Raw genomic sequence first — 27344 nt, 5'->3', positions numbered from 1 at the left:
TTGGGATCCTTTGAGTTCCATGAAAACAGAATTTTTGGAAATTTTTGATTAATTGGTATGATTAGTATTAACATTTACTAATGGTACTAAAGGGGTCTGTACTGGCTGGTTTTGTGTGTTAACTTGACACAGGCTTCAAGAGAAATGAGCTTCAGTTGGGGAAGTGCCTCCATGAGATCCAGCTGTGGTGCATTTTCTCAATTAGTGATCAAGTGGGGATGGCCTCTTGTGGGTGGTGCCATCCCTGGGTTCTATAAGAAAGCAAGATGAGCAAGCCAGGGGAAGCAAGCCAGTAAGTAACATCCCTTCATGGCCTCTGCATCAGCTCCTGCTTCCTGACCTGCTTGAGATCCAGTCCTGACTTCCTTTGGTGATGAACAGCAGTGTGGAAATGTAAGCTAAATAAACCCTTTCCCTCCCCCAACTTGCTTCTTGGTTATGATGTTTGTGCAGGAATAGAAACTCTGACTATTTCTGTGACAACCTGACCATGTTTTGGGGAGGACTGTGGAAGGATTTTGGAACTTTGAGCTAGAAGATCCATTAGGTGTTAAGAGCTCTGTGGGATGTTGTGTAGGAGCTTGGAAGATAATGTTGAGAACAGTGAAGAAGATGGGGACTTGGTTTGTGAAATTTCAGAGGGAAGATTAAACACTCTTAATAGGGTCATGTTTTGATTGTGAAGATTCTGTGGTTTTGGTTACCTGGAATCAGCTCTGATTAACAAGATACCAGAACTGCTAAAACAAACCTTTGCATTACTAGGACTATTGATGCTGGTTAGCTGGAACTAAGAAATTAGTGGTGATTAAGAAGAGACCAGAATCATCAAAGTGAAATCTTCTGGGAAGTGCTTTTTGAGAGCTGTGTTCCAGAGATAGCCAAGATTGTACTTTGTTCTGCAGCTGGACTTGGTACTGTGCAAGAGTCATCCAGGTGGTACTGGTTTTGAAGGCATGACGGGGTCATGAAAGGCAGCTGAGGCTCAGCACTGTGAGAAGTCACTGAAGGCCATTGGTGAAGGTGCAACCTCAGTTGCAATTGATGGCTCAGAACTGAAGGGGTCATGCAAAGGAGTTGAGGCTTGGCACTGTGAAGAGAGTCTATGAGAAGCTATTGGTGAAGCCTAGTTGCAACTGAAAACAGCAGAGTTTTGGAGATGCCAGTGCCATGAGATGACCACCAAGAACAGCAGCAGCAGTGGAGTACAGGCAGCTGGAGCCTAGAAGACAAGGTGTGTGCTACAAAGGGCAGAGCTGGAGAAGTGACCCAAGCCCTTGGAGGAATCCAGAAGATTGTGAGTGGATCCCAGACATTGGACGGTTGGAGTTTGTGGATATTTAAAAGGATTGAACGTTTAATATGTAAAGACTGGAGCTTTTTAAAGTTATTTAGGTCTTGGGGATAAATAAGAAAGTAAGGGTTGAGGCTTAATGGTAATGTGTTTGTGTGTCAAGTTGACAAGGGGTCAATTGTACTGGCTGGTTTTGTGTGTCAACTTGACACAGGCTGGAGTTATCACAGAGAAAGGCGCTTCAGTTGGGGAAGTGACTCCAAGAGATGCCAGCTGTGGGACATTTTTTTCAGTTGGTGATCAAGGGGGGAGGGCCCATTGTGGGTGGTGCAATCCCTGGGCTGGTATTCTTTGGTTCTATAAGAGAGCAACCTGAGCAAGGCAGAGGAAGCAAGCCAGTAAGAAACATCCCTCCATGGCCTCTGCAACAGCTCCTGCTTCCTGACCTGCTTGAGTTCCAGACTTCCTTTAGTGATGAACAGCTGTGTGGAAGTGTGAGCTGAATAAACCCTTCTCTCCCCACCTTGCTTCTTGGTCACGATGTTTGTGCAGGAATAGAAACCCTGACTAAGACAGGGTCTGATCCAATGGCTGGAATTGGCGCCCATCTTGCTTGCCAGCTTTGCTCTTAGAACAAGCAGACCTGCCAAGTGACAAGGTTCTGAGACTGAGAGAGGTTTGGTGCCTCTTTACAACCAGTTAAGCCAGTGCTGCCGTTGTAGGTCTGTGTAGGCGAATCACTGCTCTGTTCCCTTTGGCACACATGGTCCAATGGAGCAGAAAGTACACAGAGAAAGCAAACCAGAAGGAGGTGGTTGGCAAGTTCCTCCCCTCTGCATTCAGTTGAACACATGCCCAACACACACACACACACACACAATGCATGTTTAGAAAAGAGAGGACTATAATTAGAAAGTAATTGGTACTTTTTCTTGCGTTCTTTTTAATCAGATTCTATTGAAACCTTTTGCTATGGTCAAACTCATCCAAAGCCTGTCTGGAAGGCACAGCGACAACAGCTAACAGGAAATACAAACCAGCTGTCCGAGGATTCCTCATTGGACCGCTCTAGGATATGGCACCCACTGGCAAGAAGTCTTCAGTCACCAACCAGTCTTGTTAGTGTGGAGCCTGTTGTTGGTTATGCAGGCCTGTTTTCATAACACTGTCCTTTGTGTGGTATGCCCATCACAGAACTCCATGGTTGAGCCTTTTAGGAAGCTAGGCAAGATCTGTATGTGGTCATTGTTAGGAGTCAAAGGCTCTCTAGACCTCCCTACATTGTTGGCTAACTGAGCACTCAGATATTTATAGTCCTGCATTATGGGAGAATCAACAGCAACTGGCTTGTTATAATCTAAACTAAAACGACAACACTGGGGCTGGGTGTTGGGAGACCCAGGAGCCGTGCCTCCATGTAAGAAAACCTGCCTCATGGTCGCCCTGTTGTTTGTGGAAGGAAAATAATACCTAGTAGAAGACTGGGCAGTCATGTAGTCACACTAGGCCAAGCTCCAAGAGCCTTGGCTGGTATGAGCCTCACTGTGGTGCCCTGTCTGTCTCTGGGCCTCCAAAAAAATTGCAAACTAGTAAAAAAAAAATCACACTCTAAAAAATAACATAGGCACTTTGAAAACAACTTCCTACACATCCATGAAAGGAGGCAGGAACTGCTCCAGAAAGGCTCCCGTTCCCACCTCAAGATTTGAGACAGACAGACAGACAGACAGACATCAGGCTCTCATATGAGTGGAGCTTCACATATCAAGCCTTTCTGTGCTGTCTTAAAATATTTTGATATCATTTTTATGATAAGTTATTATCCAAGAATTAATGATGACCTGTCAAGAGGGCTCTGGTTACAAACACACACACACACAAATACACACACAGATGAGAGATGTGAGACATGAGTGATGGGTAGATAAACAGGATGTGTGTGTGTGTGTGTGTGTGTGTGCATTACCATAGGTGAAAGATAGATTATAGATATCTGATAAATTATAGATGACCAATTTATATAAGCAATAGAGATTACATGTGATAGATGGCCAGAGATAGATAGATAGATGATAGATAGATAGATAGATGATAAATAGATAGATAGATAGATAGATAGATAGATAGATAGATGATAAATAGATAGATTCAATCAAAATATGTCCTGTACCTTGTTGCTATTATGGAACTTTCTAGAATGTCACTTTTGATACACATCTCTAAAATCCTCTGTGACACAACTCAGCCCACAGTCTCCCTCAGATGGGGGAATAAAAGAAAGCAGTGCTATCATCAGAGAGTCGGGGAGCCACCTCATAAGCAAGATCAGAACTGCAGAATGCTTTAGAAAAGATGAGCTCTTGAGTGGCAAACACTTTCCCCTTCAGTGTGCTCCTTTTTTCATCATAAATCCAACATTTAGGAGAAGGGCTTTGCTTCACATTGGTCGGATGGAACCCAAGACCTTGCTCGTGCCAAACACTCTCCAGCTAAACTAGACCCCCAGCCCAGCTTATTTTTATTTTTATTTTTAGGCAGGGACTCACCAAGTTACCCATGCTGGCCCAGAACTTTCCACCCACTTGCTTCAGCCTCCCCAGTAGCTAGGATGATGGGCCTCTGCCCCCAGGCCCAGCAGGGAGCAGAAGCTAAAGAAGCCAAGAGTGTTCTATTGAAAGCCAACCAGTGCCTCTGAGGGGGGCTTCAAGCACAGCCACCACAGCTTCTGCCCTTCCCAGGATACAACAGGAAGGAGAGTGACCTAGAGGAGAGTCATAAGGAGTAAGAAAGGGCAGGACTCCTGTAGCTGTTGCACCCTACCTCACCAGACCACATCTAGAACAGGATGGGACCCCAGTTGTAAGATGAGAAAACACGTGCAAACATCGTGCTCTCCAGTCCACCTGTGGGGAAACTTCTAAATTACAAAGGCTTGGGGGAATATGGGAAAGCACCAGTTCCAACGGGCACGTGGCTATGAAGGCATGTGCACACTACCCTGTTTTGCTTAAATATGAATTTAATGAATCAGAACACTGTGTCAGGCTGTGCGGGTAGTGCAGGGAAGTGGCCTCACATCTGGGAAGCCGCCTCCAGCAGCAATAGCCTGGGAGACACTGATAGCAATAACTTAACATTCATGATTGCAGGAACGTCCAGACATCCTGAGGGGAGGAGTCAAGCAGGGAGGATTTCAACGGTGGCCAGTCCTCGCAAGGCAGTGAGGAACTCTTGTCAACAAACCACGTGCGACACACAAATAGATGAGGTGGGGAGGGGTGTGTGTAGAAAGGCTGTGTACACAAACAGTGGGCTGTCTTTGAGACCATCAACACAACTGCTGAGTCTCCCTGCAAGGCCAGTCAGATCCGTGCTGTAGTCATTTCAGCAGATAGCCAGTGACAGGAGCTGAAGAGGACTGGCGCTCTGCAGGCTGCAGGCTCCTGTCCCCTGCCCTGTGTGTTTGCAGATGTCTGCTTGCAAGCCTGTGAGATGCTGGCTGGTGGTCACTGGTGAGGAAGGGATGAGGGATGCTAGGTTTTCTTTTCTGTGGGCGTCTCAGACTCGGGGGCCTTCACCGGCGTGGAGTTTGTCTGAGCCCTGCCTTTCCCGAGGATTGTTTTCTTGGGCTTCTGGCTGCTGTTTTGAAGGGATTTCAGCCCCAGCATTTTACAGTACTTGTTACACTGGTGCAGCGCTCTAAACTGATCGATGAAGGTCATGGAACAGTTGCCCTTAAATCCTTTGTACCTGTAAGAGGGTGTAAAAAGAAGTTTGTTTTTTTTTTCTTAAAAAGAAGATGTTTTTACCAGTTTCAAAAGAAATATTTGAAAGAGAAACTAAGGGTGCATGGAAAAAAACATTTATTCTTATTTTTGGTAAAAAAAAAAAAAGTCACATGGCTGGCAATAAGAAAATTAAAAAAAAAAAAGAGTGTAGAATTCAATAGAAACAGAGAGTCATTGGCAGACACGGTACATACAAATCTCCTCTCAGCTGTAATAATGAGTGTGGCTGTACTTGCAAGGCACCAGCTGTGGTTTGAGTCTGACAGGTCCCCATGGGCTTATGGGTGTGTGATCCCCTCCCACTTCCTGTCTTACTCTGCTTCCTGGTCGGCCATGGTGTGAACAGCCTCTGCCACACACTCCAGCTGCCGTGATCTGAGTTGCTCCGCCATTGCCTTTCCCATCAGGGTTGGAAACTCAGAAACTTCAAGCCAAAAATAAGCCTCTGCTTTCTGTTCATATTGGGTATTTTGTTACAGTGTCATGAAAACCAATTCCTAGACTATCCTATCCCACTCACAGATTCTGAATAAAGAACACTAGAACTTCAGAAACTGGGATAAATTATTTAGTATAGACCCTTTTATTTGTAATTGAAAGGATTCAGTCTGCGAGATGAAAGGCCCGAGGAAACAAAGCCGTATGATGCAGAAGGCAAGATGCAAAGGCAGTTCTCTGGGTCCTCCTCACAGGACGGATCTCACTCCCATGACCTCCCACCTGTCCTCGGAGGAGAGGAGCCAGTCCTCCTGGGCTTTTGTCTTCAGCTGGCTGTAGGAAGAGCCATCTGATGCCTTTCCCAGGAGGACTCTTGGGAGGTACTATTTTGGGTTGGGACAATTAGGACTTGAACTGTAACTGACTATGGTTTACCATGCTAAACTTGGCAGGTCAGTGTGCCCCTCAAATGGCATAAGCATAGGCCCCAAAATGTCCCTGTCCACTTGTTGATGAATAAGACTCATCAAGAAAACCGCTTGTAAGGTTGGGGATGTAGCTCAGTGGTAGAGCACGTGCCTAGCATGCATGAACCCTAATTTCAATGCCGAGGACTGACTACTAAGGGAAAAAGAAAGACACTGACCTGAGACTGACTTGACTTTGGACTGGGGTTATGACCCCGGCAGTAAAGTTCCTGCCACCTAAGTGTGAGGACATGAGTTCAGATCTGTACAACTCTGTAAAAAGCTACAGGGTAGCACAAATCTGTGACTCCAGTGCTGGGCAGTGGGATGAAGTTAGCTGGATCCCCAGAGCTTGCTTGGCCAGCCAGCCTAGCCAATCAGGAAGCACCAGACTCAGGGAGAGACCCTGTCTCAAAATATAAGGCGACAAGTGATACAGCACAACAGACATCAACCTCTAGCCTCTGCACATGTGCACATGTACACACACATACACAAGCACATATACACTATATAAACACATATGCACACAAAAAGGAAGGAAAGAATACGGTCATGGGTTCTTTTGGGCTCTTTTGGGTAGGAAGGTGCACTCTTTGATACCAATTTTGTAGCTAAAAAAATGATCCTGCAGATCTTTCATTAAGCCACCCCAACACTCCAAGTTCCATGTACCGACTCAATTTCCATTCCTTAGAAGTATTGCTGAGCCAAGAATAGTACATTCAGCAGTCATGAATAGCCCCCAAGATTGGCATACAGGCTTGTGTGTGTGTATGTATGTGTGTGTCTGTCTGTGTCTGAGTGTTAGGAAGAGACAGTCCAGGGCATGCCTGTGTAGACACAATACAAATTCAACTAGAGTTTATCTGGTTGTGGCTAGGGTGTCTAACATAGGCATGGTAAATGCAGCCTTGCACAGCCTGGGACATGTTTCTCAGCTCCTGGGCTCTGCAAGATCAGGCTGAGGGCAGAGTCCCTGGAACCTACTGAGCATTTTCCACAGTGTGAGAATGAATTCCCCCCACTCCTGTCTCTGTATCTTCCTGATGACCTGATCCACATTTAGACATAGGAGTCTATAGCCATATCTCTCCACAGGTGTCATCTCTCCCGAGACAATGTTTTATTTCCAGGATTCCTGTCCAGAGGAGGCTTTTAGTACGAATGTTCAAAGAACAAGTAAATAGATACCAACCCCACCAGCAGGGCTCTTTGATCTTAGCCCAGATGGGTTCCCACACCACATTTCTGAGTTGCTTGTTCTGTTTGCTTTTATAATAACAAAATACTCAATGCTACCCAGATGTAATTTAGAAAGAAAAGGGCTTTATTTGACTCATAATTCTGGTGGCTAGAGATTCCAAATGTGACCTCCACATCCTGGTGAGAGCCCTCGGCTATACTGCACTATGGTAGCGTAATGGTCAAGTACAGAAGGCGTCAGTACAGAAGGGGCCAAGTGTGTGCTGTAGCCTTGTCTTGTAGGCCCTCATTCCATGAGACCAACATCAACCCTTTCCTGTTGCTCTCCCCATAATCTGCCTTCCACCAGGCCTTAGCCTCTTCCTCTTATTAGAGACCAAGCTTTAAGCATACAACCCTCCAGAGGGCATACTCAAACCAGAACACACTTTGAAGCTAAACCCAGGCAATGCTGAACCCTGGCATCTGACCCGCTTTTCCAGATTCATGTGTTTTTTTTTAGGTTCTGCACCTGGTATCTACAGAATGAAGATTCCTCCTCTCTAAATTTGTGCTACGTCTCAACGAGGATCAGGCATTGCCCTGTTGTTCTCTCAAACTGGCATCGATTACCATGAAATGGGTTTTGTATGGGAAGAAAAACAAGGCGGCATCCATATGTTTCTAGACCAATTAGCCACAGATGCATTCAAAGGACGTGAGTGTAATTCTACCAAGCTGTCATCTGTCCAAGTAATGGGAAACAGTCCTCAGCTTGCAACCTGATTTGCAAGCCATATACCATCTGCTGCCCTCGGGCTGGGTGGAGACCACGGATCTAGACTTTCGTGACATCGTTTCAATGTGAAAAACCACTGTGGAAACTCACCACTATGTTTCTTGTTGGTTAGACATACAGACTTGCATAGTAACTCCAAAACTCTGTCCTTCCAGGAAGCCCAGCATGTGATATTATTTTTAAATAACGGCCACTGTAGATCCAATGACTTAAGATGAGATCCTATTGGAGCAAGGATGCACCTTTGATCCCAATATTCCTGATATTTATGTATGAAGAGAGAAAAGACACAGGCACACAGGGATGCTACTTGATATCTGAGGCAGAGTTCTACTGAGGTATCACAAGTCAAAAACCAGCAAGGATTACAGTCAACCACCAAAAGGTAGGGGACAAGCATGGCACAGACTCCAGAAGGAAACTGACCCAGCTGTGACAACTAATCTTGATCGTCAACTTGATGCTATCTAGAATCACATAGGAGAAGGGCCTCCCAGCAAGCTTCTGTGGAGTTATTTTAACTTAAATTGAGGTTGGGAGGTCACCCACCATGGAAGGCACCAGTCCCCGGGCTGGGATCCTAACCGTGCATGCGATGTGGACAGCTGCTTCAATGTCAATCGATTTGCTTCTGCATCATGATGGGCTCTACCCGTGAAGTATGAGCCCCAATAAGGCTTGGCTTCTTGCACAGCCTTGGTCATACTTTTGTTTGTTTTTAAGTCACAGCAACAGGAAAACAAAAAACAAAACAAACTAAAATACCTGTGGGCACCTTTCAGGCTTATAGCTTTCAGAACTATGAAACTATAAATTTTTATTATTTGAGGCATTTACCTTGGTGGTAATTCTTAATGGTCAGCCTAAGAATCTAGCATAATGGGATAAAGAATGTTGAATTTGCCACTTTTTTTTCACGTATTTTTAGTTTTAGGAATCTTAGCCATGCTAGATCTAACTTACTGGATCTTTGGTCTTTAATCCTCAGTTATGATGATTTCCCAGTTAACATTATATCACCTGGCCTTCTACTCAAAATGTGCAAAAGTACAATAACTGATGGACAGAAGGGAACACTACCCAGTGTGTCTATTAACAAATACCACCCCACCCCAATGGGCGTGGCCTGTGTAAGTTGCATGGGAACTTGCTAAAATGCTGATCTTGGCTCATCGTATTTGGATAGGGGCTGAAGTTCTGCATTTACTAATATGTTTTTGAGTAACCCAAACCACTCTGTTCAGAATCTCTAATTCCCACATAGCTTTAGAAAAGTCTTCATATTTAAGTGGAGATATAGTGTGAAATTGATTCTTGAAGCCCGTGTTCAACAACATGATAAAACCACAGTGCGTTTATACCCCAGGAAGGAGCCGGAAGCTGTTTCTACAGTCTTGCCCTCACTCCACTAAGATGTGACACTCACTGTGTGTCGAAAACAGTGCGAGGTTGATTTCTTACTTCAAAGGAATCCCTGTCTCCTCCCATCAGGATCAGACATGGCTGAGACCTTTAGACTCACACGAATAGCAGCAGGTGACAGCGGGCAGCTTCTAGAGTTCTTTCTTCACAGCCTCCCTGTGTGAGCTACTGCCTCCAAACTCACCCGGAGAAGGGGGCTGGTAGAGCAAACCTGCAGAAACCTCCAGCTCTGCCTGGGCTACAGCCACACAAGGGACTGTTTAAGGAACACTGGGTAAGATCAGAAAAAAAACCTAAAGAGCTGTTTCCTCACATGTTGGTAATCCCTGTAGAAGCAAACTAGAAGCCATCTATGGTTCTTATAGCTTTATATCACTTTTGGAAAAAGTATTCATGGCTACAAGGATGAGAAAATCAACTTGAGGTCCTAGTCTTAGGTGTGTGTGTGTGTGTGTGTACACATGCATGCACATGTGTGCTACGATTTAGATCTAGAATGTCTTCAAAAGGCCCATGTAGTAAAGGCTTGGCCTTCATGATGGGCCTAGTGAAGAAAGTTTACTGACCAGTTGGGTATCTTTGAGGGATACCCTACCTTCTGCCATGAGGTTTTGTATTTTCCTCTGTCATTTATTCAAGCTGTGAACTATTGACTCATCATAGGCTCGGATGAGGGCATTGATGGAAACTATGAGCCAAAACATCTCTCTCTCTCTCTCTCTCTCTCTCTCTCTCTCTCTCTCTCTCTCTGTGTGTGTGTGTGTGTGTGTGTGTGTGTGTGTGTGTGTGTGTGTGTGTGAAAACAAAGCCTGGATTTGCTCATTAGTTGGTCTGGCTGAGTCTATTTGCTGGCCTTCTGTTTGGACAGGTGACTATCAAGCAGCCAATCTCCACGAATCCAGCCACCCCTTCCCAGGACTGCTGAGGTCTCACTTCCCACCCAGTCCAGACTATCTCGTCTCTCACATGCACGCCAAGTGTGAGTCACATGGTCAAGCAAGCACTCTAATATCTCAGTTTCCTTAGAACAAAGTCAACCTTTCCTCTCTCTAACTCCTGTCCTCACCACCCAGTCCCTCCACTGCCTCCATGCAAGTCATTCCTGTTTCTTCCCTGACAGCAATTCCAGCTGGAGGAAAAACACTATATGCATTCTCCCTTTGCCCTGTGTGGCCTGCCGTCCCACACTGCACTTGGTTTAGACTTTCCTGAAGGCACTGAAAGCGTCCTTCTGGACAGCTCAGGCCTGGTCTCGGTCCACTCCTGCTCTGCTCAGGTTCTCTGTGGCCCTCCTGCTAGCCTTGAATCCCTGTCTCTCTCCTGTTTCTAGCCACTGGCAGGAGATGAACAGGAGTCCACCAGCCTTTTCTTTAGGAATGTTTTTGCTTTCAGAATTGTCCATGGGGCCAGATAACCACTGACCAGGACTTTACCCTGGAGTTCCCGGGATCCTGTAAATGATCAGGGTTTTGATCAAGGAGGAACTCTAGACAGGAGTGAGAAGACGGCCATGATTCCCTACTCAAGTCATTTCAACAGAGCTGTTTTTTAATAAGATTTCTAGGCAGGGGCCAGAAGAACTCCATGCTGTTTCTACCTGGTAGAGAGATGTGTTCTGTCTGGCTTTGCTGGGCCTTGGAGACCCAAGCACACACGTAGTTCACTGCTATAATGTCAGTCTTGCCAAAACAGTAAGATGATCTCTACTTCCTCGAAAATCTCCAAGCAGCCTCAGTGATAAGGACTGGTCAGATATATCAACTAACTCTATGGCAATGTGGCTTGATCAAATAAAACTGGAAGGCAGGCCACCTTCCAAGGTAGGTGACAATGACAGCAATCTGGAGTAGATATTCAGGGTGTTAAGGTACCAGTGTATTAGGCCTATGAAGTCTCAGAGGCCTGGTGTTGCTGAGACATCTCAACTATTTGGAATTGTACAGTGGCATATAGGTCCTTCTGTAGGTACATTCAAAAGATGCTGGCCAAGTTTGATCTAAGTCTCTTTGTTTCTGTCCCTGCCAGCAGAGCTGTGTATTGCTTTAAGTAGTGTGGCCAGTGTTACATACAAACCTTTCTGGGGTGTGGTACTGATGAGGAGAGTCTATCCCTTCCCATATTTAAGTCACTGTTGATGGTTCCTCTCCATGGGCGCTCGTGTGTGACACTGGACTGGGTTAAGTGTCCAGGTAGCCCTTGTCCCTTCTGCCAGTGGACACATGAGGGCTCCGTAGGGTACTCCTCCTGATTCCAAGGGAGGAGCCTTTTCTCTCAGAGTAGCTGAGCAGACCTGGCAGGCAAGCAAACTCCGGGCCAGGCAGTGAAAGCAACTACCCTCAGCTACATCTGCCCTTCCCGCTGCACTTCGGCCCTTTTCAGGGAACAAGTCTGAGTCTCTTACATGTGCTTTCCATGGCAGAAACACCTGAGAGCCCTTGTTCTTCCTTCCAAAGGTAGAAAGGACGGCCATGTTGGGCAGTCAGGGTGACCCTGGTAGCTACTCACAAGGATCTTATTTTGGCACAGCAGTTACTGATAGCTGACTGGAAGATCTGCTCAGAGTGCCTCTTTGTTTTAATCTGAACTAGCCATGAATCCTTTTTTTCTTTAAGAGAGAGAGAGAGAGAGAGAGAGAGAGAGAGAGAGAGAGAGAGAGAGAGAACAAAGCATTGCCTCTGCTGCCCTCTAGTGGCTAAGTCACAACCTCCACTACTACTAACAAGATGCTTGCAGAGCCCGAGGTAATAAGTATAGCTCTGTTGCGCCCACCTACATGCCTTGGTTAAATTTCCAAATCTCCATTTATAAGATTGAGTATCTTTCCTTGTCTCTCTCGGAGAACTCAAGGTGGCTGAGGAACTCAATTCAGAAATGTGATTCAAGAACCAGTTCAGATCTGCAGTCTACCTGGAGGGCAGATGACACTAAAGGCCCAGGAGCCGTATGACTCAGGAAAGTCTAAAGGACCACGCCAAATAAAGTTAAGATAAGCATAATGGCTCCTTATCTTTATGAGATAATGAATAGATTATTTATTCCCCAAATAGAATCTCAATCTTCATTTGAATATCTCTAGCTTAATTGGAGAACCAGACAGGTTGCATTTATTGGGTGTGAGATATATATATATATATGGTGCAGATTGAGACATAGGGAATATATATATATGCCTGCATGTGTGTGGGCATGGAGGACAGAGGACAGCCTCATTGTTATTCTTCATGTGTTGGCCACTTTTGCTTTGGAAAAGCAACCGAGGGCTTGGATTTCTTTTTGAATTAGGAGGGTAGTACTATTTGGAGCCCTCTGGTTCCTGGAAGCTGTTTGTTTGTTTGTTTGTGTTTGTTTTTGAGACAAGGTCACTCAAGGGCCTGGAACTGACCAAACAGAACAGATCTTCTTGTCTCTGCCCCCTCCATCCCCTCACCCCCAACACTGGGATTTCAAGTGCCAGCCACCATGCCTGACTTCAGAAACAAACAAGCAAACAAACACATGAATCCTCAGAAGGAGCTTAACTCTTCATGCTTGTACATACAGTAAGCCCTTTACCAAGTTTGCTTCTCTCCTTCACCCCTTCATCCTGGAGATATTTTTAAGTGATGCAGAGGCCTGCTTTACACAATGCTGTCCTCTACAGCCAGGCGCTGCCAGCATCAGCCTTTCATAGAATTCACTGGTCTCCCTGTCCATCATGAATAAGCTCGGCCTGCTACGAATAAGAGAGCATGTGTAATGGATCACCCACGCCCACACCCACGCCCACACCCACTCCTGTACTCTGAAAGTCTGTCACTCTCCTCTTTCCTTCTCCTGTTCTGTGGCACTCAGTGTGAATGCGTTCCATCCTATCTGTTGTTGCACCACGTGTGAACATGTCTGTCCCATCTGCGTGGCTCCCTGTGTGACCACGTTCCCTCCTATCTGCAGATCACCTTTGAGCGTGAACTCTTCCCCAGTTCGCCGACATTATTCACACTCCTTCACCCCTTCACCCCTTCATCCTGGAGATATTTTTAAGTTTTTAAGTTTGTAGCTCTGGCTTTGAGGGAAACATTTCTTCAATCAAATCTTGCTTTCTACCATTGGAGATCTACCCCAGCACATCAAGGGTTCTTAGCCTACCTCCCCCTCCCCCACCCCCATCCCCACCCCTGCCCCTGTGCACCCTCCTTTATGCAGACAATGCTGCTGACCCTCCCCTTCACACCCCCTCCCCTGCGTCATTGCTGGCTCTGCCCCAGCTCCAGGGTGGGGGGGAAGGGAGGGGATGGGGAGGGGAGAGGAAGGGGAAGGGAGTGGAGAGGGAAGGGGAGGGGAGTGGGAGGGAAGGGGAGGGGAGAGGAAGGGGGAAGGAGAGGGGGAAGCCTGGACAGTGGGCAAGGTTGTCACAGTTCACTCTGAGAATAAGGATTTGTAAGGAAGGGCAAACTCCCTCACCCTCTGAGAGGGTCTACTTTTATCAATTTTTCTAATCAAGCTTCTAATGCAAAGCTGAAAGAAAGAAAGAAAGAAAGAAAGAAAGAAAGAAAGAAAGAAAGAAAGAAAGAAAGAAAGAAAGAAAGAAAGAAAGAAAGAAAGAAAGAAAAGAAAAGAAAAGGAAGGAAGGAAGGAAGGAAGGAAGGAAGGAAGGAAGGAAGGAAGAAAGAGTGACTTTTCTTTACACTTCTAAAGCAAACTTTAAAACCTGGACACGATGATCTGTGTCTTCTCAGAGCTCTCACACACTGCACAATTCCCTTCTCACTTCTCCTTGGGTGGGAAAGCAGGCACAAGTAACAACACTCCACAGGCGGGGCTTCGCCCTTGGCTCCTCCAGCCTCTCTTCTAATGGGTCTTGGGCAGCTGTCCCAGGCTTGAAAAGCAACATTAAAGCTGAGAACAAACCCGAGGGCTTGGATTTCTTTTTAAATTAGGAGGGCTGGTGCCATTTGGAGCCCTCTGGTTCCTGGAAGCTGTTGACATGCTTCTAAAGATGTCGTAAATCACCACGCACTTACACATAACTTGGTAAGGGCTTCTTGGGCAGCTTTGACTTAGTTGAAGGTTTTTCCAAGTCAGCAGTTCTCAACTGCAGGTTGCGACCCCTTTGGGGGTTGAAGGACCCTTTCCTAGGGGGTCCCATATCAGATATCCTGCATCAGATATTTGTATTATGATTCATAGCAGTAGCAAAATTACAGTTGTGACGTAGCAACAAAATAATTCTATGGTGGGGGGGGGGGGGTCACCATAGCATGAGAAACGGTATTACAGGGTCCCAGCATTAGGAAGGCTGAGAACCACTGATGTAAGTTATGCTGTGGAATTTTGCATCTTCTGGCATTAGGCTGAGGCGAGGAAAGGGAACTTCGTACAGCTCACACCCAGTGGCAGGGGCTCGAAGTCGACGATGGGGGGGGGGGGGTAACTCAGGAACTCACAGGAACTCTGGATGGGACTCTGGGAAGCCAAACCAGGTCCTGCTGAAATATAATCTCAAATATAATTTGTCTTGTTCTACAGAAAACAGGGAGTCGTAACAGAGGACCCCATTTGGAACACTGCTCTGACAATCAAAGGTCTTCGTAAGTAGGTTACCACAGGTTAACGGAAATATTCATCCTGGACAGCTGCTAAAGAGATTGGCTTTTAAGGACCTCTGGCATAAAATAGCACCAATAGGAGGAAGCTGAGCCCACCACTCACTGGACAAATGGCACCATGAAGCAAGCTACTGCCAGGAGAAACAGGTAAATGACCTCGCCCAGATTTGGACCAAGCCTCCCGAAAGCTCCTGCCTCTCCCCCCTCCCCCCAGTAACACCATAACCCCTCTGACACATTCTATTTGCGACCCCAGTGTCATGCCCAAATGACACAGCCATCAGGGCTCTGGTCAGTGCCGTGAAGTGAGTGTGAGAGACGATTGCAATGTAAGATTTTATCATCGCAGAACAGGTTTTCAAAAGGAAGAGAGCAGGGGAAGATATCCAAACCGCATCTTGGCTCTCATGTGACATGGAGACAGCTGGGCTATCACGGGTCCATGAATCAAACCTATGGCCTTCCACTACTTTGCTCAGTACTATAGCAAAATTCTTGACAAAAGCAACTTACAGAAGGAAAGGGTTATTTTGGCTCACGGTTGACAGGTACAGCCCATCATGAAGGGTCCCTGGGGAAGGTGGCAGAAGGGTAAAGCTGTTGGCCACATTGCATCCACAGGCAGGAAGCAGAGAGATGAATGTGGGAGCTCAGGTTATATTCTCCTTTTTAATCTGCATAGAAAGGCACCTCCCACCTTCTGGATAGGTATCCCACCTCCACATGGGAACTTTGGCTGGATGTTTGTACATAAACACATGCACTCTCTCGCGCGCGCACACACACATATACATTCACTCACAGAAAAGAAAATATGTTTTAAAACAACAAAGAGGTCATGAATAGCCACTTTTTCTTCAAAGGGGCTCAAGCGAAGCAGCAAAATGGGACGATTTGTTAGCAGCTTGGTAAATGGTCAGCCGAGCAAACCATCATTCTTGCGCTCAACCAGAGAAACAGAATCAACAACAGCAATGAGAAGTAACCAGTTCTAAGTATTTGATTTTTGTTTTTTGAGACAGGGTTTCTCTGTGTAGCTCTGGCCGTCCTAGAACTTACTATGTAGGCCAGGCTGACCTCGAACTCACAGAGTTCCACCCGCCTCTGCCTTCCAAGTGCTGGGATTAAAGGTGTGCACTACCACCAGCAGCCTGAAATAGATATTTTTATGACTCTTGTAATAATCTCTTGTACCTGTGAGTCACACAAAGGAGGTTTTGGGTTGTTTTGTTGTTGTTGTTTGGTTGGATTTTTTTTTGTTGTTGTTGTTGTTGTTTGTTTTTGTTTGGGGGGGGACAATGAACTGAAATATGTATGTGTAATTATTGTACCCAACTGCAAAAGACAAAACAACAAAAACTTCAATAAAGGAGACGCTAAATGTAGAAACTGGGGGTTTGGAGCCGAAAGGCATCTCAATGGTGCCAGAATATTCTCTTCCCACGACACTCCTGTGAGTGGCTACTCTGGAAAAGTGTTTGCCAGCATTCTTGTTTGCTTCAGAGTTAGGAAGCAAACGTGTTCCCCTCTGAGAACAAAGTCCATAAATATTTTATGTAAGTGAAGGAAATGAATTGGATTCATCTCTAGGTCATTTGTCTACAGCAAAGACAAGAAATCCACTCTGTCCGGCAGTAGCCGGCAGCCTTTGCCAGAAGCCCAACATGAGATGACACCATTTCATTTTTTTCCTACTTACCCTCTAGCTAGTGTTGCTATGCCAACGTCGGTTAACTTCATTCCCACACCTGCGGAAGAAGAGAGCAAAGACAGAAGTTTGAGTTGCTAGGTGAAGCATGAAAGGATTGGTCAGATACTCTCCCAGACTGCTGCTTATTGTCTTTCTGGGTCCATGGGGACTTTCTTCCCCCAGAGCCTCAGGAGACTCACACTCACACCTGTGTCTGTAGAAGGGGTTAAGGAGGGAGGCGGGCAGACCTGTGGCTTGGGCAGTGGTACCAAGTCAGGCCTCCTTCAGGTTTATCCTTGCCTCAATTTGAATCTTGGCACATTCCCCATGAGCTTTCTCCCACAAAATGCTGTCTCTTGGATTTAGGTTTGGTCCCCTGCTTCTCACTGAAGCCCTCAAATAGAAGGAAACATGGCCAAGGACTGCCTTGGTCAACAGCAAGCAAAGGTAAGAAAGGTCAGGGCAACGTGTTCAAAGCCAAACTCCACCTGTGCAATTTCTCATTTCCGCAAAGAATTTCCAGATTCTAGGAAACATTCATAAGTTTATGGGTAGACTTTTGGCCATTGGCCTGGGAACAGTAACATTTAGAATCCATGACCTGGCCATTTAAGATTTTTAATACCGTGGGAGCCCTACTGGAGTTGGGAAGAACCGAACCCAAAATGATAAAAGAGCTACGGAGCGTTCGACTCTGGTTCAGTGAAAAGCCAGAGGTCCTTGCTAAAAATCCAGGCACACAGGACCCTGTCCTCTTTGCTACTGTCCTCCCAGGAAGGGCAGCTGGAAAGTGGTTAGGGATCCAGAGGTGTAAGGGAAATAGACCGCCTACTGTCTTCCGGCATGAGGAAGATGAGCATCCTGCTACAGTTAAGGACCACCCACTCTCCCCCTCCCCCAGGCTCAGCCATTATCCTTAACCACTCCAGTGCTAGCAGTTGAGAAGAGCACCAGTTCTCATGCCCAGAGTGTGGAGATCCCCAGGCCATTGTAGCATCTTCTTGCTCTATCCCTGTATTCTTTCTGCTTCTGACTTTCTACAGTGGCGCCTCTGGGCACTCACCCTACCTCAGGGCATCCAACAGTGACCCGTTGGTCCCCTGTGACATACCTCTGACTCTGGGATCTGTATAAGCTAGGCTGTAAGCAGTGATATCTCTGCCAACAGGCAGGTAACTTGGCCATAGAGCAGCGAGGTAGGTGATGATAGAGGGTATGGAAGAAGGTTCCAGTTCTCTCTAAAGCCAACTCTGGAATAGGATTGAATGCTAACCTGGTCCCATGACTCTCCATCCCAGAGACCCAGGGGAGGCAAGCTGAACACCGAACACGCTGGCTCAGTAGTGTTCACCCAGAGCGTGGCAAAAATGCCACATTGTTGCCATTGGGACTGGCGAGTCACCCAGAAGCAATGGGCTCAGCTTTCGTGTGTGCACCTGTGAGCGAAGCATGGTTCTTTGAAGATCCCAGGGAACGGTTTTAAAAGCTGAGTCATCACATTCATCCAAAACTACTAATAACTCGAATGTACAAAGGCCTGCTGTGTATTCACTTTGTTGTAGGAAGTACAATAATTTTTTAAAAGATGTCCAATTGCAAAGGCCCCTTTGGACATCTATTTTCATGGAAAGTCCTGTCTAAACACTACAGCTCTAAGTTCTGGTAACGTTCAGTTTTCAAAAGTCGTGTGGCAACGGGTGCTTGAACTTGGGCAGAGCCGCCCCTTGCTCTCAGGTGACAGCTACTATGTTGGTTTGGAAAAGTAGAATGCCAAGATTGGGGGCAAACATAGGGATGTCTGCAGTGTGCAAGCATGAGGAAGGACAGAAGGCGTGTGTGTGTGTGTGTGTGTGTGTGTGTGTGTGTGTGTGATCTCAGAGCACCTCTGGGGAAATGGGAGGCAGAGATGGAGCATTTCCCAGAGACTTAGCTCATTTGGATTTTTTGTCAGCAAGTCAACAAAGGTTTTCAACAGTCACTGGAGGGGCAGTACTCCTCGATCTGATGCGTGCCTGGCCAAGTGAGGTGAGGCTAAGAGTGGCCTATGGGTTGGTTCTGACAGGAGGAAGAGCAGGAGTCTATTCTCAGAATCTCAGTTTATGGATGATTCCTTAGAAAGCCTGGTGGTCTCGACGGGTCTCAGGTCTTAGTTCCAAATCACAGACCCACCTCTGACCCCACAAACCTGAAGTCTCACTGAACCTCTCAGCAAACAAAGGCACCCACGAGAAAGGGGACAATCAATCGCATCTGGTTTTAGTTCTCTCATCGTTAATCCCAGTGCGGACAAAGTGGAGGCGTTACTTAAAGAGTGATGTGTGTGAGAGCTTCTGCCACAATGGAGACAGCAGTGAAGAGGCTTCCCCAGCAGCAGACGGTAAATAGACACTGTTGTGAAGCACGGTGCCAACACATTTAAGCACACACATCATTTACAGAGAGATGTGATATTCCATTGCAGCGGTTTACTGGTGCCTGGAAGCAAAACTAACTGTGTGCGAAGCTCCAGGGTGCTGTTTTTCAGTAGACAAAATATATTTAATGCAGAATCAACTCTGAGGGTAAGTACTTGGGGGGTGGGGGGAACAATTGTACAGCCAGAATCCAAACAGAAAAAATAGCTCTCTGTTCAGAATGGTGTGTGTGTGTGTGTGTGTGTGTGTGTGTGTGTGTGTGTGATTCCTGGGAGGGGACAGGCATTGCTGCCTCTGCAGACCGGCTCATCTGTAAGACAGAAGTCTTTTCTGACCCAGCTGACTCACAGGTGTCCCTCAGAGCCCTGTAGAAGATATTCACCCATCAGAAGCTTTTAACATCAGAGGAGCCTTGAAAACACTGGGAAGTAAGTCTACTACAAGGTTTTAGTTTGTCAATCTTGTGCAGGGAGTGCGATATCCAGAGACTGAAAATGTAGGTGGAGTCTTGGCCCATCGACAGCCATTGAGGGCAGGCGCTACACCGCGGCCCCTGCCCCTCTGTTCTCTCATCTGGAATATGGGGAGCGTCATATACTGTACACAGACTGAACGAAAATCATAGAAAAGTGAATGCACGCCAAAGGTGGAGAGACCTAGTCCCTCCTGTAGTCTAGCCACTCTGGTGGATCTGTGTTCATCTTCTTGCTATAATAATGTGCAACAGGTCTGTGAAATGAGGTTATTAAACAAAGCTCCGTAAAGACTACGTGGGCACTTCTCTGTACATTTGTATAAATTCTGTTTCTGTGTGTCTCTGTCTCTCTGGCTGTTTCTGTGTGTCTCTGTCTCCCTGCCTGTCTCTGTGTGTTTCTGTCTCTCTGCCTGTCTCTGTGTGTCTCTGTCTCTCTGCCTGTCTCTGTGTGTCTCTGTCTCTCTGCCTGTCTCTGTGTGTCTCTGAGCACCCAGCCTCAAGCACTGAGGAGCACCTGGTTCCCAGCCCTTAGGTGTGAGACAACTGTTGTACTATTTTAACACAGGCTGATTTAATAAATTCTAATATATACATGTATATGCATGTATATAATTTAATAAGTTCTAATATATATCTTGAGTACACAAAGCTCATTTGGGAGAGAAGCCAAAAAACAGGAGAAAAAAAACAAAAGATTGAGTGAGTGCACACAGTCAGTAGCACACGGATGAAGACCCAGCTACTGCCACGGGCTACTGTGCTGTGCTGGAAGCCTACACTGAGCGTGCTTCCCAGAATTCCCTGCCCATGGACGGAGGGAGCAGGGCCGTCCTGCCCATGGACGGAGGGAGCAGGGCTGTGAGCACCCACAGCTCCCATCAGCACCAGGCAAATGCTGCTCATGGTGGGAGCACTGACTCCCCTGTACAGGCCTCTTGCTACACAGGCAAAGCATAAAGAAAGTTTTTAGGCAATTTGATACCGGCAGGTGAAACCAGGCAGAAAGGGCAAGGGTGAGTTACCTCAGCTTCCGTGCACATATCTCCCGGCTCCTTTTTATTTCCAAATAACTATACTGCTCAGAAAAATCTCAAGTCTGCCAATCGATGACTATTAGGCATTGTCTCATACTAAACTCTAGTGGTGACCTCTAGGATTCCATCCCCAGCACCATCATTCCCTAGAGGTCAGTCTTTGGGTGAGGAAGTCACCTCCCCAAGCCTCATTTGCAATGGGACATGAATAACATCTTGGGGAGAAGATGCTTATTGGTACCTAAGAGACCCCTCCTCCTCCTCACTTCCCCTCCTTTTTTCCTCCTAACCTTAGGAACACCCCAGGCCCACAGCCCCTGCAGAGCTGGGCCGTCTGTCCCGCTCACCCTGCATGTCCGTGACCAGGAGACAGCCACTTGTTTTCTGGTATACCCAGTGCTGGAAGGTGCAACACTTCTGACCAGCCTCCGAATCTCGTCTGAGGAAGTTGATTTCCTTCCCGTCTCGGATGGAATACTTCACGAATTCTCCAATCAGCTCCTCTTCCACTGTGGCATAAGGGATGTTGTTCTCAGGCCGACGGATAAGGAAAATAGGAATGATCCTGTCAGGGAGGAGGACATGATCTCGCATCAGGATTTCACACAGTGTCTGGGCATTCCAGTCACCTGGAGCAGCAGGGCACATGGTCAATTCAGAGCCCACTCTGCATTTTATCTTATGTTTTGCAGTGCCCTCAGCTATGATGTAATGAACCAGAAGATTCATTTCTGCTTTTGTTCTAGAATTGGTTTGAAACTCATCCTCCTCATTACTTTTAATATCGTTTGGTTTTGTTTTCTTTGAGACATTGTCTTACTATCAGCCCTGGTGTATGGATGGGTGGATGGGTGAATGGGTGAATGGGTGGATGGAAAGATGGATGGATGGATGGATGGATGGGTAGAGAACTGGGTGGGTGAATGGATGGATGGATGGTAGAGAGCTGTGTGGATGGATGGATGGATGGATGGGGAGATGGGTGATGGATGGATGGGTGGATGGAGAGCTGGGTGGGTAAATGAATGAATGGATGAATGGATGAATGGATAGGTAGTTGGGTAGATGAATCTACCCACCCAGCTCTCCACCCACCTACCCACCCATCCATCCATCTCCCACCCATCCATCCATTCATCCACCCACCCAGCTCTCTACCCATCCATCCATCCATCCATCCATCCATCCATCCATCTACCCATCCACCTATTCACCTGCTCAGCCACCACATCTATCCCTCCCTCCCTTTTTCTCTCCCTCCCTTCCTCCCTCTTTTCCTCCTTCCATCCCTTCCTACCCATCCTTCTTTCAGTCAGCAAACACTCATCTTCAGTGTCCTCTCTGTGCTAACACTCCCCAGACACTCGTTCACAAACAGCAGTAAAGAGAAGAGAGGCTCTGCCTCTTCCCATGTGAATCTTACATATAAATGGAGGTAACACACAGAGGGTAACTACATGGAGCTAAGTGGCAGGCAGAAGTCTAATGCAGTGGCTGGCGAGGAGATTGCGCTGTGGTGGTGAAGGACCTGTTATTTCATTTGAAGAGCTCAGAAGCCCTTGCTTATTAATAAAGGTCATCTGAGTGAGACCTGCAGGGAGCTGAGGGGTGGTCACAAGGATATCTTAGGAGAGAACCTTCCAGGTGGATGGAGGAACCATTGAAAGGCTCTTAAAGCAGCTCCACCCCCCCCCATGATGGCTTCTGCATTGTGTTACAGAGATATCTGGGGGGGGGGGCAGTCAGAAGGGAGAGGCCCATGGAGCTGTGCCCTGCTGCACACCCCTAAAACATAGGCTGGCCATCAATCTTTTGTCTGCCTGTCATGCTTTGTCACATCTGCAAGACTCAGAGGATCTGCTGAAGACTCCAATGAGCCAATCTCGCACTGTAGGAGTTCAAGGTTTGTCTGGGTTCTCATTAATTCTGTAGCCTTTGGGGAATGGGGAGCCAGAATGTAGTCTGGGCATCATTCACAATCTCATTAGCCTGGTCTCTGCCTAGCTGGAGTCATTTGCATAGACAACATGACGCCATTGATATTCATGAATTCGAAAACAAAAACTACAGGGAGTATTTTCTCTTCAAGATCCCAAAAGTTCCCAAAAAGAAAACTGCCTCAGGGGCCTATTTCTGGAAGGAAACATGGAGTGTGTGTGTGTGTGTGTGTGTGTGTGTGTGTGTGTGTACATGCACACTCATGCAGGGGTAGTGGGGTGGAATAGTACCCACTGTGGGTCTACTGCCCCCAGGTCCTAGCACGATGGAATTCCCTGGAAGGCTAGAAGTGTGCAGGGCCAACCCAGGGCACACATGCATGCATCCTGAGGCAGACTTCTCAGATTTAGGTCTAGCCTCGACTTCCTTCAGAGAACACTTACTTGCATATGCTATAATCACTCATGTGGTCACAAAGTCTCCCATTTTATGGAATTAAAACCCGTGTCTGATAGAAAAAAAAAAGTCTTCAAATATCTTTAGAGTTGTGGCTTGTTTGCTGGATATGGAGGGAGCCAATTATGTTTCACTCCCTCCTTGGCACCGCCCTTTTAACTCCTTAGCCCCTTCTCCATGTTCATTATGCATTCTTTTCCTTTAAAAGGGCCCCGGCTGGGCAGTGGTAGCCTGTGATCCCAGCACTCTGGGAGGCAGAGGCAGGCAGATTTCAGAGTTCGAGGCCAGCCTGGTCTACAGAGTGAGTTCCAGGACAGCCAGGCTATACAGAGAAACCCTGTCTTGAAAAAAACCAAACTCAAAAAAAACAACAAAAATAAAAATAAAAAAATAAAAAATAAAAAAATAAAAGGGCCCTGAGCCATACTAGAGTCAAGTTGCACACAACGAGCGTCTGCCCTGCTGGAGGACATCACAGCTCGACATGTGCTAGATGAGTTACTGCTTTATGACAGGCACTTAGAAACTACTTTTGAGGGTCAGTGAGATGGCTCACTGGGTAAAGGTGCTTGCCACCAAACCTGATGACCCGAGTTCAAACCCCAGGACCATCATGGTTAAAGGAGAGCACTGTTTCCTATAAGATACCCTCTGACCTCCACACACTCACTGTAACACACACACACACACACACACACACACACACACACTACATTAAAACGTAGTGAATGAATAAAAAGGACCTGCTTTGATCGAAAGCCTTGATCCTTCATTTGGGACAAGGTAACCCAAAGCAGACTGAAAGCAGCTCTGCCTCCATTTTGTCTCCTCCTCCTTTCTTCTGGGCCAGACTCTTGCTTGATTTTGCCTAGGCATGTTAAACGCTCCAGGAGTGTCTGCCTACCGGACCTCTTCCATCCCTGCTTCAAGGCTGAAGTCACAGAGATAACCCACCCCCCTAACACTTGGATTCCAGAAACAGCAAAACCTCCCAAGACAGACCACTCCCCAGATAGGTCAAGTATCCATCAGGACAAGGCTGCACCCTAGAGCAGCAGGGGGAAACAGATCGTGTCCTCAGGGTGACAGCAATAACAACTCGGGCTCATCTTGCAGAAGCAGAAGAGAGCGTTGTTTAATCATGCATACCCCAGCCCTCTTCATTGCTTAGTTATCCGTACTTTTGCACATCTAGTTCCCGTTAGCACCCCAAGGATGAACTAGGAATCACTGAATCCCTTTCCAACCCTCTTCCCAATGCATGAATTCAAGCTCTTTCCACTGGTTTTCACCATCACTGATCCTACTGGGACAGGTGTCCATGCCTAGCCTGTTGCAATTGCCAGAATGTGGCCTTTTGCCCTAAAACTTTGTTATGGTTTCTACTTTTCCTGCCTTAACGCAGGTGAACGTAAGAGAACAAAGGCTGGAAGAAGAGAGAATGAGAAAGATAACAGGAAGGTTCCTACAGTATGAAACTGACGTCATGCCAACTGCCGTCTTCCTGTTTAACAGGAAAGCGTTGCATCTTTGCCCTGTGCAGCACCTTGGTTTTGCTAAAGTTGCTGCGGAGTCTTCTTGTACTAGACACTCGTGTGGCATGCTTCTCGGCAGAGAGCAGGAAGTTCTGGACGTCCTACTGTATCACACCAACCAAGGGAAAGGTTTCTGAGTGAACAGGAGCTCACAGACAAGAACTGCTTCCTTCTTCGCCCTCTTCTTTCGCTAATGGACAAAGGCTGCTGTTTCTGCATTCCGGCGAGTCCTGATTTAGCCCTTTCTCTTTTGCATGCTTTCTCCTACTTAGCATGCAAATATGACCTTATTATACAAACAGCTAATAAACACAGGCTCCAGACTCTCAGAAATTTGCTGAGGCCCAAGATACTTTCCATCCAGAGGATCATGGGAAGTAGATTCTGTTTCAATGTTCCTGATCTTCCCTACTGTGTCCACCCTTTCCTACTGTGTCACAATAGCGTATGCTTCTCAGGTTAGTTGTATTATGATGGCCTTAATTCCCTTGTATTTGTTTATTTCTTTAACAAGGCACCACAGGTGAAATCTATAAGAGGGGATATATCCGATTTTCTATTTAACTTGGTAGATACCATAGAATCTATTAATGTGATAGCATCCATTAATCCATTCACATGTATATTTACTTAGTAAGTATCAGGGCTGGTGAGGTGGCCAAGCAGGTAAAGGCACTTACTCTGTAAGTCTGATGACCCGAGTTCAATCCCTGGAACCTACATAAAACTGTAATGATAACCAACTCTGCAGAGTTGACCTCTGACCGCCACTGTGTGTGCCTCGGCACACAAGCCTCACTGTGTATATGTATGCACTTTCACAATAATAATAATAAACTTTTTAAAATAACGTGGTTTTGCTTTATGTGTATGCGTGTTTTACCTGTGTGTGTCTCTGCATCACAGCCATGCAGTGCCTTTGGAGGCCAGAAGAGGACGTCCAGTCCTCTGGAACTGAGTTAAGGATGTTGTGATTCACCACATGGATGCTGAGAATTTAATCTGGGTGTCTGGAAGAGCAGCAAGTGCTCTTAACCCCTGAGCCATCTCCACAGCAGCACAATAATTTTTTTTTTAAAAAAATGATTTATCAAGGGACAGAAGAAATGGCTCAGTGACTAAGAACACTTACTCTTCTTTCAAGGGTCCCTAGTTTTGTCCCCAGTACCAACGTCTGGTGGCCCAGCATCTGGTGGCTCATAAACAACTATAACTGCAGCTCCAGGAGAAAGATAGATGCCCTTCTCTGAAGTCTGCATCTGCCCTCACATGCCCACATTCCCTCACAAAGATGCACACAGGTGCACATAGTTACATTTTAAAAATGAACATATTTTTGGTACAGGTATTATGCCTGCATAAGTACCTGTGCACCTCATACATTCCATGCCCACAGACGCCAAAAGCAGGCATCAGAGTGACAGACCAAAGGGCTGGAGTGACAGACAGTTGTGAGCCACCACATGAGCTGAACTGAGCCCAGGTCCTCTGGAACAGCTGCCAGTGTTCTTAGCTGCTGAGCCATCTTTCCAGCCCCACATAATTTTTAAAAAAATTAAAAATATAATATTTATCAAGCATTCCTTTACACCTCTGGAGATCAAACAAGAACAAGACAGAGGCCAAGTGATCCCTCACAGAGTTTATAGTCAGATGACATCAAACACTTGACCCTTCTCACCCTCGCACTCGCATCCATAACAAATCAGAGTTAGCAACACATGGAAGCCTCCACAAACTTACTCCGGCACCTCCCCGAAGCCTTCCAGAGGCTGCGCTTCAGCGGCATAGATCTTGGCGTAGTATCTGGCGGTATTCTGAACGTAGCATTCCTGTATCAACCAAAAAAGAAAAAAAAAAGAAGGTAAATCCGAGTGATTGGAATTCAGAGCATTGCTTAGCAAGGTGATTCATATTTCTAGGATTGCTCAGATAAATAGATCTCTGGGCTCATCATGGCTGGCTGCCATCACAGAAGCATCTTTTCCGTTTGCTTGTTTCAGTGCTGGGGACCCTGACCAGGACTTTGTGAGTTGGGTTAGGTGCACGTCCTGCCATTAAACTACACCCCAGGAACAAAACTTACAATGTGGAACTGGCCAGCGATAAAGGTGCGTTGAGACCTGAGTCACAGAACCAACGTCAGACAAACGGCCTCTCAGGCACAGTGTCTGGGATCTATAATATTTCGAGAAGCAGCATGGAAGCAGGTTGTCCCTGATCGAAAGAGACAGGCCCTTCAGCGTGATGTCAGACAATGGTTGGTAGGAGTAGGACTGGTATTTCCCAAGATCTTCTGCAATTCCCTTTCAGAGGTATAATTTGAATAGTAAATAGTGAACATTTGATAGGATTCCTCCTGAGGAAAAGCCAAATGAATTGATTGTGCTTTCTGTAAATCCTGCTGACCAGAAATAGGGATGCTGTGGGGACCGTCCGTGACCAGGTCGCACTTGAGAGGAAAGAAGGTAAAGGGAGGACAGGGAGAAAGGAGGGAAAGAAAAGAAGAGGTTGGCTTTCGGGTGGGGGGGGGGGGGGAAGCAACACAAGTAGAAAGCTCTGTCTCACTCGGAGTGCAGGAGTTGCCCTTATCAGCACACAGTGCCACGGGACATTTCCACCCTTGACCTGGGTGGTCCGTGCTTGATGGGACACGAGAGCCTCACCAAGTCCTGCCTACTAATTCCATGGGCACACTGGGAAAGTTCTTGACCTGACTCTAGCAGCTTGGCCACCGCTGGTGACAAGGTGAATCACAGGGTCAAGGCTCAGGTAGGGAGAAGGAGCTGCTCCTCGCTCCGTGAACCCCTCCCCTTCGTCTGTC

At 46.6% G+C, this 27344-nt stretch overlaps 1 protein-coding gene across 1 annotated transcript in view; it reads right to left on the bottom strand.

Annotated features, from left to right (window-relative positions):
• Positions 1-4306: 4306 nt before the first annotated feature.
• Positions 4307-27344, bottom strand: part of Alpk2 (alpha kinase 2) — a 116126-nt gene continuing 93088 nt past the window's right edge. The window contains exons 9-12 of the mRNA XM_052155850.1: positions 26264-26352; positions 20939-21156; positions 16678-16726; positions 4307-5044 (exon numbers count right to left, since the gene is read on the bottom strand). Coding sequence (XP_052011810.1) covers positions 4828-5044; positions 16678-16726; positions 20939-21156; positions 26264-26352 — 573 coding nt within the window. The 3' untranslated portion in view covers positions 4307-4827. The remainder of the gene's footprint in view (positions 5045-16677; positions 16727-20938; positions 21157-26263; positions 26353-27344) is intronic.

Source organism: Apodemus sylvaticus, chromosome 13 (assembly GCF_947179515.1).
Source record: "Apodemus sylvaticus chromosome 13, mApoSyl1.1, whole genome shotgun sequence".
In the NCBI taxonomy this organism is placed as follows: Eukaryota; Metazoa; Chordata; class Mammalia; order Rodentia; family Muridae; genus Apodemus; species Apodemus sylvaticus.
Note: the sequence above shows the minus strand (reverse complement) of the source record. Positions and strands in the feature narration are given on the sequence as shown.